The sequence below is a fragment of the Ictalurus furcatus genome, chromosome 29 (genome assembly GCF_023375685.1).
Source record: "Ictalurus furcatus strain D&B chromosome 29, Billie_1.0, whole genome shotgun sequence".
Taxonomy (NCBI): domain Eukaryota; kingdom Metazoa; phylum Chordata; class Actinopteri; order Siluriformes; family Ictaluridae; genus Ictalurus; species Ictalurus furcatus.
Genome location: NC_071283.1, coordinates 7,815,361 through 7,828,330, shown reverse-complemented (window position 1 = coordinate 7,828,330; position 12,970 = coordinate 7,815,361). Strand labels below are relative to the sequence as shown.

Sequence of the window (12,970 nt, the reverse complement as noted above, 5' to 3'; positions counted from 1 at the left end):
TAATCATGGGTTAAACACAGGCAGCTGATAAAAATAATGCCACACACTTTGGAAAGAACCAATGACAAAATGGGGCGGAGTCAGAACATAACCATAACAAAAGCATGTGTCCAATGTCATCAAAGTCACTGTCATAAAAGATCGAAAAGCATGTGCTCGCTAAGCGCTCACGCACCTGGTTCGTGCACGCACATGTGATTCAGTTTCAGAGGTCGTCTCTTTGACCTCTGACAGGAACTGGGCATGAGAAGTCGTCTCTTTGACCTCTGACATGAACTTGGCTTGAGAGGTCGCCTCTTCGACCTCGGACAGGAACTGAGCGTGAGAGGTCATCTCTTTGACCTCTGACAGGAACTTGGCTTGAGAGGTCTCTTCTTCGACCTCAGACATGAACTTGGATGGAAAGGTCGTTTCTTCGACCTCTGACAGGAACTGGGCATGAGAGGTCGTCTCTTTGACCTCTGACATGAACTTGGCTTGAGAGGTCACCTCTTCGATCTCGGACAGGAACTTGGCTTGAGAGGTCTCCTCTTCGACCTTGGACAGGAACTTGGCTTGAAAGGTCGTTTCTTCAACCTCTGACAGGAACTGGTCTTGAGAGGTCGCCTCTTTGACCTCAGACAGGAACTGGGCTTGAGAGGTTGCCTCTTTGACCTCAGACAGGAACTGAGCTTGAGAGGTCGCCTCTTCGACCTCTGACAGGAACTTGGCATGAGAGGTCGTCTCTTCGAACTCTGACAGGAACTTGGCTTGAGAGGTCGCCTCTTCGACCTCGTACATGAACTTGGCTTGGGAGGTCGTCTCTTCGACCTCAGACATAAACTTTGCTTGAGAGGTCGTCTCTCCGACCTCAGACAGGAAAATGGCTTGGGAGGTCGTCTCTTTGACCTCAGACAGGAACATGGCTTGGGAGGTCACCTCGTTGACCTCAGACTGGAACCTGACTTTCTGCTGGAGCTCTCGAGATGAGACTGCCTCGTGGATCTCATGCTGGACTTCTGCAGGTGAGCCTACCTCATGGGTCTCAGGTTGGAGCTCTGGAGGTGACGTCGCCATGTTGACCTCCGGCTGGAGCTCTGCAGGTGAGACCACTTTGTGGGTCTAAGTTTGGAGCTCTGGAGATGAGGCCGCTACATTAACCTCTGGTTGGAGCTCTGCAGGTGAGACCACCTCATAGGTCTCGAGCTGGAGCTCTGAAGTAGAGGTCTCCACGTTGACCTCTGACAGGAACTCGGCAGATGAGACCTCCTCGTGGGACTCAGGTTGGAGCTCTGGAGATGAGGTCGCCACATCGACCTCTGGCTGGAGCTCTGCAGGTGAGACTGCTTCGTGGATCTCGAGCTGGAGCCTTGGAGCCGAGGTCGCCATGTTGACCCCCGGCTGGAGTTCAGCAGGTGCTCTCTTGTGGAGGCATTTGTGAGGACGCCAGCAGGTCTTGAAACATCCCCGAGAGCAGAAATATGATCCATGGATCCCAAGTTTCCTGCATGTGGGACACTGTAGCTGGGCCTCATTACTGCAGCCCTCAGTCTTGCAGGTCGGTGTCACCTCCACCACTGCCCTATCGGCCGGGGCCTGAAGCTGAGCTGTGGAGGCTGCCCTGTCAATCCACTCATAATAGGTGTGGAATAGCAGGTCAGCCTTGTTCGTCACACTGACTCCCCTCAAAAGTTGATCCAGGTTGTTGCTCTGCCCTGGATGCCTAAACTCCTTCAAGAACAGTTCTGCAAACTGAGTTACATTCTCCAGTCCCCTGGATCCCATGGCTGCTAGATGCTGTGTCCACTGGCGGGGTGAGCCAAAAAACCGTGACACAGTGAACCTTATCCATTGCTTCTCGCTGGGCTTGGGGTCCATTAGGCTCGAGAAATAAATCTGGCAGTCAACCAGAAAATATTCAGGGTAGCCAAAAACCCATCAAACCTGGGAGATCTACGAAAGTCCATTGCGGAAACTGGATCGAATCCAAGGTGGGGATGGTTTGCTTAGCGTGACGTGTCCTCAGTCTTCCCGCTGCATCCATGTTAAGGCGTAGTATTATGTCACGTTCCAGAACGTAAGGGAGTTGAGGAAGGATGCAATTGCAGTAAAAGACTTTATTAGAGAGATAGGCAGACAAATTCAAAACAGTAATCCAAAGCGTAGTCAAATAACATGCAAAAGGTCAGGTGATCTACAAACAGGCATACATGGGGCGAGGCTAGAATCCAAACGAGAAACAAGGTCAATGACAAGAATCAAAATGAGAAACTAGAAACAAAGAACCACTTGGTAAGGAGATAAACTCAATACTATGCAATTTGCACAGAGAATCGAGGGGTTTAAATGACAAACGTAATTATGGGTTAAACACGGGCAGCTGAAAACAATAATGCCACACACTCCGGAAACAAACAATGACAAAACAAGGGTGGAGTCAGAACATAAACATAACAAAAGCAAGTGTCCAATGTAAACAAAGTCACTGTCATAAAAGACCGAAAAGCGTGCGTTCGCTAAGTGCTCACACACCTGGCTCGTGCACACGCATGCGCTTCGGTTTTCTGAGCACACTGCAATAGTGCAGCGCTGACTCGAGGAAATCGTGACAAATTTAATGTACATGAAATGTGCATAAAGTTTTTTTCATTGTGGAAATGTCTTTTTCTGTCTTCAGCCCCATCATTTAGCTTTTCTTGTGCTCCAGGTCAGAAAAGTTAGCCAGCCAACTAACTACAGTAAGATTCACAATATGTCAGTCACTCAGCCGAAATGAAGAGCATGTCATAAAAGTCGGTTTGCAGAAAAACAGCAGTATAGATGAAAATCTCAATTATCAGCAATTTAGTTTGTAATATAAACTATAATATAAGCTGAGACTTATTACTGTTGCCCAGACCAGTATGGCCCCTACACTGACCTACGATCCAGCGGCCAACGCTGCATCTATGTATGTCTATGAACACAACAGCCATGAGTCGCAGTGGAGTGACATAAACTCCCCTCTTCGATTGACTGGTTAGAGGAGGAGCTGTAGTGGACCAATGACGATGCTAAAGCCCACCCTGATTTACATGAAACTCGAACTGCAACATTTGGAAAAGCAAGCAGAGAATGTGGAAACCAGCGCAAAGGGAAAAACAGCATATGAGTTCAAAAAAAGAAAACATGAGCAGAAAATGTCAGAGAGCACAAAAACAAAGTAATATAACCAAGTAAACATGATTTTGTGTGTGATTCAGAAAACTGTGAATTCATGTTTCAATTTTGTGCAATATAATTGTAAATGCGTTTAAAAAAAAATAATTCATGCTTATGATTTTTTTTATCCATGTCCACATTGTTTGCTATTCTGATAACTTTGCATTTATTTTTCAGTTTTATACAATATATTTTTACATGTGTTTTTAAATGTTTGATTCATGCTTATCGTTTTTAAATCCGTGACCACAATACTTTTGATGGAAAATCCCACACAATGTATCTATTTGAGTTTCTGCTCCAAAGGCATTTTGAATAAAAGAATGATAGAGTGAATAATCCACATTGCTCGTGTTCATTACCGCTGCAATTGTATTTCACATGCTCCTTCTTAATCATGGCTCATGATGTGTTACAGCTGTCACTGATAGGGTGCATGTATCTACAATCTGGACTAGAAAGAAATCGGCCCCAGCCTTGCTTCTTCATAGCATTATGTCTTTTTTTTTTCTTAAAATCATGCTGTTGTTGTGCTGTTGCATTTGGTTCCATGCACTATGTGTGCTTTATTATAGTCGGTTTAATATTGCTGAAAAATGCCACATTCATGATAATTTGATAATTAAGTATGTATGTATGTATGTATGTATGTATGTATGTATGTAGGTAGGTGGATAGGTAGGGATGGATGGATGGATGCATATATGCATTTATGTACCAAAGTGACTCAAAAATCATCATAAAAAAACACATTTTACATGGAATAATTCATACTAGAATACTGTATACTTTATCACTGTATTATATTGTGTATCAGGGTATTAGTCTACCCATTCTAATTATATTTATTTGTAGTAATATTACACCAGCAATGTTTTGTATTACAGTGATAGTCACGATGGGTGTATCTTTGGAAGGGGCATACAATACTTTGTGTTTTGGTTCTGGGCTTATTTCTAGGTTGGTTTATAAATATTTCTTATCATGGAAGTATCATGAAGAATATTTTTAGACATTGTTTATAATTTCAAGCAAACAAGACAGTTTCATGCTTGAAAATAAAATATTATATAAGAATACAATACAGTGCATGCAAAAAGACACTGTGATTTTGGGGCCTCATCATGTTTGCACAGCATTTTTCATATTCATATTAATTTGTCTTTCTCTCAGCATTATGTCAGTTTGAAGACCACCTGATATGATGTTTGTTTCAGATGTGAACGAGTGTCAAGTGAGTCAGCCGTGTGATCATCAGTGCTACAACCTAATGGGCTCCTTTATCTGCCACTGTCGCCAGGGCTATGAGCTGGCACCAGACTCCGTTTCCTGTGTAGGTGGGTCTGACCTCTAGCTGTCAATATCATTGGCTCAACGCGATCCCATGCTTAGCATTTCATCTTCATGCTACCAAAGCCAGACTAACCGCCAGGACAAACTGCCTGGCTAGCATCTATTATTTGACAATCTTCAATAATGTATACTAACTACTAGTTATACTACTAAATAACTACTAGTTATACTATTAGCTCCTAGCTGCTAGTCTTTTCACACACTGTTGTTAGCACTGTTTGATATATATATATATATATATATATATATATATATATATATATATATATATATATATATATATATATATCAGGAAACTGGGTCCATGTTTGGAGAGTAGTCTGACAATCTATCATATAATATCGCCTTCATTGTAATATGTAATATCATGTCTCCTATCATATAATATCGTACTTCAGTGGACCAAATCAAATTCTTGGAAAAAATATAGTAGCAGGCCATAGTTCAGTGAAGCTAATCAGACCAGAGACGAGCTACAGCACGATCTAGAGACATTAGATCAAAAAGCATGGTGTTTTTACATTTTATTTTATCTTCTATTTACGCCCTTATCTGATTAGCAACTGGATGACTTTGTTTGTTTACAATGAAAACTGAATATTTATATACAACAGGACAAAGAATTATGCTTTATTATTCTGTTCAGAACTGTATCAAAATTGTTCAGAATACATGGCACTAGTCACTTCACATGGTAAAGTGAAGCACCACTATAAAACAAAACATACACACCTCAAATTGTCTCTTTTTTTTGTTTTTGCCATAACCTAATAATTAATAATTAAACATTGAAAGTAAGGATTGTAAGTAAGGAATTTTATGTACATGGATCTTCATAACTTTTTCTGCCATACCTAAGTAATAGGGGTGCAAAGCAAGTATGATGGGCTGCTATCATTTGATGTTGCATTTTATAACAATTATAATTAAATTCAAATAAAAATAAAAAAAAACTTCTGATTGCTGAGCACATAATTGAGGGATATAACCACGGCAGGACGCTCAGTGGCACCATAGTTAAACATCTTCTTTGCAATCAGATTTTAATTTATTTAAGAATTAAAATGTCTTATTCATGTTGGCTCTATATAGTTAACTAATTGTTTAGGAAAACTTGAAATGCATGTTGATAGGATGCCTAGTACTGTATAATGGGTAAAAATGGACTACAGTCATTGGTGGGGTGATGGAAATCATCCTGCCATCCCTGAGGATCATTTATGAATGCTTTGCAGAAGCTCAAGTCAATAGCTGAGGGAAATTCTACTTCAGAGATTCATATTCCATATGAATACTTTGGTAAACCTTTGTCTGTCAACACCACTTGCCGCTGCATCCTCAGATGCAAGTTAAGGCTTGCAAAGCAGAAGCTATATATCAACACTGTCCAGAAGCGCAGTGGACAGTAGCACAGTGGAATCGTGTTTTGTGGTCCTGCGTGTTTTCGTGTTCTCCGGGCCGAAGACGAAAAGGACCATCCAAGCTGTTATCAGTGTCAGGTCCAAAAGCCAGCGTCTGTTATGGTATGGGGGTGTGTCAGGGCCCATGGCATGGGTAACTTGCACATCTGTGAGAGCACCATTAATGCAGAAAGATAGGTACACATTTTGGAGCAACATATGCTGCCATCCAGAGCATGACAACACCAAACCACTTTCTGCCCGGATAACAGAGAGTCCGGGTGCTAGCATGGCTTTCCTGCAGTACTGACCTGTCTCCGATTGAGAATGTGTGGCACATTATGAAGTGCAAACTAAGGCAACGAAGGCCTTGTACTGCTGTGCAGCTGAAGAAATGCATAATAGATGAATGGGGGAAAATTCCATTTGCTAAACTTAACCAACTGGTGTTTTCAGCACCCAAATGCTTACTAAGTGTTATTAAAAGAAAAGGTGATGTTACACAATGGTAAACAGTCGACTGTCCCAACTTTTTTGGAGTGTGTTGCAGTCATCAGATTTGAAATGAGTGTATATTTTTTAAAATAAATTTAATTCACAAAGTAAAACATTAAATAATGTGTTAATAACGTGTTTTGGATATAGTACAGGGTGAACTGAATTTTCACATTATTTATTTATTTATTTATTTTTTTGCATTTTCCAAACTGTCCCAACTTTTCCGGAATTAGGGTTGTAGTACAGTAGATGGATACTGTCTACCTGACATCTTAATGATGCTGCTGCTTGAAACTTTGCTGCCCTTATATTTATATATCCAGCGTGATGTAATAAGGTTATACTGTATGTAGCTGTGCCTGTTCTAAACGGCTTCCTTTTCTCGTTTTGTTTCCAGACATTGATGAGTGTGCCTTCTCCCGCTACATGTGTCAATATGCCTGTGTTAACAGCCCTGGAGAATATTCCTGCACTTGCCCTGATGGATATGAGCTCCAGGGAACAAGAACGTGTCAAGGTACTTGGCCCCTCCTTCTCTTTGGGACTGAAATATGATTATCTCTCCAACCTCCATGCCCATTTCGGATCCATATCAAAATTGGACATGTCAGTGCCGAAGGAGATATATAACGGAATATGGGCTCGGTATTCTCAACCAGACTGTCATGGAAAGAATGCGAAAGCTTGGGGTGCGCACATACAAGGCGTTAGTGTTTCAGCCCCCAAAAGGGAGATTTATGTCTGTGGGGTATTTTTTTCAAATGAGGAACAGTGTTATTTTTTCCTCTCCCACGGGTTAGGTGAATAGGTTGGAGAGTGAGTAAGAGTCTCTTGATGAATCTCTACTGCTGTGTCAGAAATAGTTCCTTTCGGTTCTGAGGGTACTTTGATGGTGCAGAGCTGTTTGATCTCTCTGTCTGTGTGTGTGTGTGTGTGTGTGCGTACCTGAATAAACTCCATGTTTGCCTGAGCTGCAAGGTTAGGGATAGCCCATGTTTTCCAATATCCCTCTTTACTGTAAAGCGAGACTAGGGGTTTAGTAAGTAAGACTCTATGGGCTGATGTGCCAGGCAGAGATTAAGCCTGAGCCTTGATTTAAAGGAGACACACACACACACTAAAAGTAAAAACCCTGGGAAACTAGCACAAATTTATTAAACAATAGTTTGGGATTTTTACCTGCTGGTGCTACAGTTATATTTATACCAAAGTGAATTCTCAAATGTGATTATTCAGAAGATGTGGATTATTTTCTATAACAGCATAAGTCAGACGATAGTGCTGGATGCGAGACAAATCACAGGTTTATTTTCATTTGTTCATTCTGATACCTTATTGTTTCTATAGCAACAGCTAATATTCACTGCTACTTTTATGGCCAACACTCTAAGGCTAAATATTAATGAAAACCAATTGTTAAAGAAAAACATATAATCATTGATATGGTGAAGCTTTCTGTAAAGAGATGTCTGTTTAATAAATTAATACATTAAAAATTGTAATTATTGGCAAATTGCTGTTATTGGAAAATAGTCAACTTCTGGGTAGTAATAGTAAGTACGCTATGCAAAGGCTTTAACTAGAGGAATAAAAGAGTTTGTGTAATTTCTGTGATATATGGATATTTTTCCTCTCCATTTCATCTCAGACATTAATGAGTGTGAAACAGACCACAAATGCAGTGAGGATGAGATATGCTGGAACTACTACGGAGGCTTCCGTTGTTACCCGAAAAACCCCTGTCAAGAGCCTTATGTGCGCACGTCAGAAAAGTAAGTTCATCTGGCAACATTCTTACGTCCAGATGCATTTGTAAAGGCCAAGATTTTGTGTGCTAGGACAAGCTGCTCTAACAGACTGGAATTACACTATATTATTACTATATAATAGTATGTGGAGATCTGAATTCTGAACATCCCATACCAAAATCATGGGCATTAATGAGTTGAGTTGTTCCCCGTTTGCTGTTATAACAGCCTCCACTCTTCCAGGAAGGCTTTACACTACATTTTGGAATGTAGCTATGTGAGGATTTGCCCGCTGAGGTTAAGCACTGATGTGTGGTGAGATGGTCTGGGGTGAAGTTGTTGTTCCAATTCACCACAGATCTGTTCAGCATACAAAGACATTCTATACAATTATGTGCTTCCAACTCTTCCGGAAAACCCACATATGGGTGTTATGGTCAGGTGTCCACATACTTTAGACCATGTAGTGTACTATATTGATTCTTTGTAGGATGAGTTAACATTTAACACTTGCATATAACAGCCAACTGCACGGCAGTTACGTATACCAACTGCTGATGTTTACTCTAAATGATTGTATGTTTGCTGTGAATTATTATATATTGTGCAAATTGTCTATATATATATATATATATATATATATATATATATATATATATATATATATATATATATACTCACACTCATAAAAAATTTTCCAATACCATCATCTGATATCACATGATACTAATTATCACAAGTCTAATCTAACACAAAATGACTGGATTTTTTCCTCATTATTGATGCAATCAAAGCAAACCACACTGCAAACTCTGTTCTGTGAAAATATCAAGAGGAGGTTTATTTCATAAATTTCTATAATACATAAGTGTTGTATAAGTAACCGGATAAAACATCTTATGGAGTTTAAATCGTATTTTTAATAGAAGGTACGAGTTGGTACTGAATAACATTTTTGCTTCAATAAATAGCATTATCATTAAAAAAAACCTGTATTTTGTGTTTACTCAGGTTGTCTTTGTTTTATCTTATATTTTGTTTTAATTTCTGAACCAATTTTGCATGAGATATACACAAAACCAGAAGACATCAGGATGCCTCATCCAAATACCTTTGCACAGCACTGTACTATACAATTCTCTGATTCTACTTATATCATACCTTGGAAAGTTCTAGACGTTTGGTGGACAGCACAGCTATTTTCTCTCTGTGAAAGAGTTTTCTTTTTCTTTCCAGTCGGTGTGTATGTTCTTCCACGAGTGCCTGCCGGGGCCTGCCACAGTCCATTGTCTACAAGTACATGAACATTCACTCTGACCGTACCGTACCAGCAGACATTTTCCAGATCCAAGCCACCAACATCTATAGTAATACGCACAACACCTTCAGGATCAGAGCTGGCAATGAGGGAGGAGAATTCTTCCTGAGGGTGAGTAACACAATGCCATTATCTGGATCTGTTTAGTACTCCAAATATCCACATATCTGTATCTGTAATCGGCTTTGAACCTGAAACAGGCGTGACCTAAACCTTTTTTTTTTTAACAAAAATGTTTGTTTTTTGATTTAATCCTGCTTGCTGCACAACAAATTCAGTTCTGTCTGTTTCCCAAAATATAAACAAACTAGCAGCACAGTTTAAACCAATACAACCCTGACCAGGCAGTTACTAAGGATGCATGATGTAAATGCATCACTGTAAGTGCATCATTCACATGAATGAGTCTGGTCGTTATTTGTCCTGCAAGCTTCATATTTGCCCGCTCGCCCGCCTGAAAGTAAAACCTTCCTGTATGCATGACTTTTTTGTTGTGCCCTGTGAGATCCCAATCCTCATGTTTACCTCTAGTCTCAATTATATATTTCTAATAGAAAACAACAAATAATCATATCTGTATTTGTATCAGTTTAGAACACATTATCTGTTCAATCCAAATAATGTATTTGTATTTGGTCATATCCCTAAAAAACAGTTTGTACATTTTCCTTCAGTGCATGGGTAATATGTAATATCATAAAGCAACTGACCATATTTCCATGTTCACAGCGTTCCAACAATGTCAGTGCAATGTTGGTGTTGACCAAGTCCCTAGAGGGCCCTCTTGAGGTAATCGTCGATCTAGAGATGATCACCCACCACACTGTCACAAACTATCGCACCAGCTCCTTATTACGGCTTACCATCATCGTGGGACCGTTCTCCTTCTAATGGCTGCTATACTGCCTCTTCACATGTTTAAACATATCCAATATGCTACATTCTAGCTCCCTACCATCACAGTGCCAAGAATCTATGAATTGTGCAAGTTGAGTCTTTCTTTTTATTCTTTATGTTCTGTACAGTTGTTCTTTTGGAACGTCTGATATTAATAATGAATTGATATAAAAGGGGTCCATTAGCAGTTAGTTTCCAAGACATATGTGACTTTACCTAACCAGAGACTTGTATTGACAATGAAAGTGTTTGTTTGACAGGATATATTATGACACTGAGACAAAGGAAGTTCCAGAGAGACAGGGATTGATGCTAGGTGCTAGTGATAAAAGGTATCGCAGTATAACAGTATAATGTCTTCTTTATCATTAGAATTTATGTCATATTGGGTGGGTGCCCATTTTGTTCATGACCCAGATCGTCAGTTAATTCTTATTTAAATATAAGCACCAAGTGGTGAGTGTGTGACCTTGCTATCCAATGTGAGTCGGACACAAATTAAACTCAGCAATTTTTTTCTTTCTTTCTTGAACCCTGTCCAGTGGCTCTGTCCCAATATTGACTAAAATGTTCTCGGACAACACAATTAATGATGTGAAATCATTTTCAATTTTGGGGACAAAACATTATGTTCTAGTGTATTTTGAACTCCACTTGAGTGTTTGCAGCATCTGTTGATGAGAGAGTTAGGCACTGTTTATGTGGTTGGATGATGCCACTTTAATAAATCTAGATTCATTTCCTTTTCATTTATGAGTGTTGCTTTGTAGCTAGTCTCAGTGGCAACATGGCCCTTGAACAATAAATAGACAGGAAATGATGGCAATGCCACAGTATGGCAGGGCTTTTGAGTGTTTCCCACAAAGGGATTAAATGGACTAATGCAGTGGAAAGCACTTGGCCATCTATATTAGTTCCAGTAAGGTTACCCTGGGGGAGAAAATCTCTGTTCCCAGTCCAAGCTATCAATCAGCCAAATATTGTGTGTACTTTGAAGATTTGTATGGATGAATGCAGTATGTAGTCATGATCCATGCAAAAGCACGAAGGTTGTTGTCTTGTAGTCATGTAGCCACCCATTGTACGTGCAGCACTGATGAAGTGGGAATAACCTACTTCAGGTTACGTATGTCAAGCCTTAAGGTATTTTGTCTTTAATTGTAACCCTTGTAGAAGATGTACTTCAATCTCCAAAGTCTAACATGCAGTGCCTTATATATGAATACAGTAATAACTGCAATAGCTAACTATATTTGTATATTCAGTGCCATTCACAGTTTAAAAAAAGCTCTATGCAGTCGGGAATCTTTATTTAAAACTGATTTCATACATAATCATGAATGTTTTTTTTTGTACTCTGAAGAGGAAGATAATTGTTTTAAGAAATAAAGGTTATATTTAAGATTCATACTGAGTATTCTTTTTGGGTTTTTTTATTCTGTCATTGCTTTTATTGTCTGCTATATTCATTTATACCACAGAACTGTACAATTCTCAAATTGGATTGGTCAGAATTTTGGTGATGAATTAAACAACAGAAGCTCTGTATGATAGGGCTCTAATATTAGTCTAACAATAAATGTAGTTTTAAAAGGTGTTATTTAAGAAAAATATATGAATCATATAAAGATATGATGGACTCTAATGGTGAAACGTTCTGTGCGCTTTTATTTAATTTTATGGAAGGAATCTCCAGTGTCAGTGCTTTATAATGGTCAGGGTTTTTTATTTATTTATTTTTTTTGTATTATTAACAACTTTATATGTACTGTATTTATAACGGTTTAAAAGTACTATGTGTCATTGATTAATACATTAAAAATGTAATAATTGGTAGATTGCTGTGGTGTGAGAGGATTAAAACACTTCATGACATGCTGATATTGGAAAATAATCAACAATGTGATGGTCACATTAACTCTGCATCGGATCAAGTCGCATCACACCACCCTGTTGGTGATTAATTTCCTATAACAGCACACCCCCCAGATGTTTTATTTCTTACTTATTTTTAGCATTGGAAGCATTTGTGAAATAATCAAAAACGATTTGTCATAACAGAGTAGCGTGCTTGAACCGTTAATGCCTTACAAGACTCCTGAAAACATGTTTTGGCATGATATTGCACTGGTATGACTTTCCATCTACAAGCAAAATGAAGGTACTTCAGGAGAGTTTTTAGCCATATAGATACAGATATACAGGATAGAGATGGATGGATGGATCACCAAAGAAAGATTATGGGAAATTTACACTATGTATTATTCTGGCAATCATATTCAAGTAATAAACAGCCTTTTTTGTTGATCCTTAGGGTTTAGATGTTGGAGGCTAGCAGTGTTAGTCACCATTTCCCATCTGTGAACTGGCTGCAGAACAAATCTAATTTCATGTTGACTCATTATAAAAGGTGTAGCTTGAGTGATAGTGGATTGTATGACATAGCCCACTCTTAAGCTGACTTCACACTCTGCATGGAAAATAATTTACCACATACACTTGGAACTCTTTTCTTATGTAGGCATAAGGATCATTTGTGATTACAATGCTGACATGTTGCCAGTGTTGGTGGGCAC

The 12,970-nt window shown here is 39.2% G+C and overlaps 1 protein-coding gene across 5 annotated transcripts in view; it reads left to right on the top strand.

The window, feature by feature from the left end:
- Positions 1-11,802, top strand: part of efemp1 (EGF containing fibulin extracellular matrix protein 1) — a 35,484-nt gene extending 23,682 nt beyond the window's left edge. For all 5 annotated transcript variants that reach the window (XM_053619214.1, XM_053619216.1, XM_053619215.1 and 2 more), the window contains 5 exons: positions 4,398-4,517; positions 6,829-6,948; positions 8,080-8,203; positions 9,416-9,608; positions 10,227-11,802. In XM_053619214.1, coding sequence (XP_053475189.1) covers positions 4,398-4,517; positions 6,829-6,948; positions 8,080-8,203; positions 9,416-9,608; positions 10,227-10,388 — 719 coding nt within the window. In that variant the 3' untranslated portion in view covers positions 10,389-11,802. The remainder of the gene's footprint in view (positions 1-4,397; positions 4,518-6,828; positions 6,949-8,079; positions 8,204-9,415; positions 9,609-10,226) is intronic.
- Positions 11,803-12,970: the final 1,168 nt, after the last annotated feature.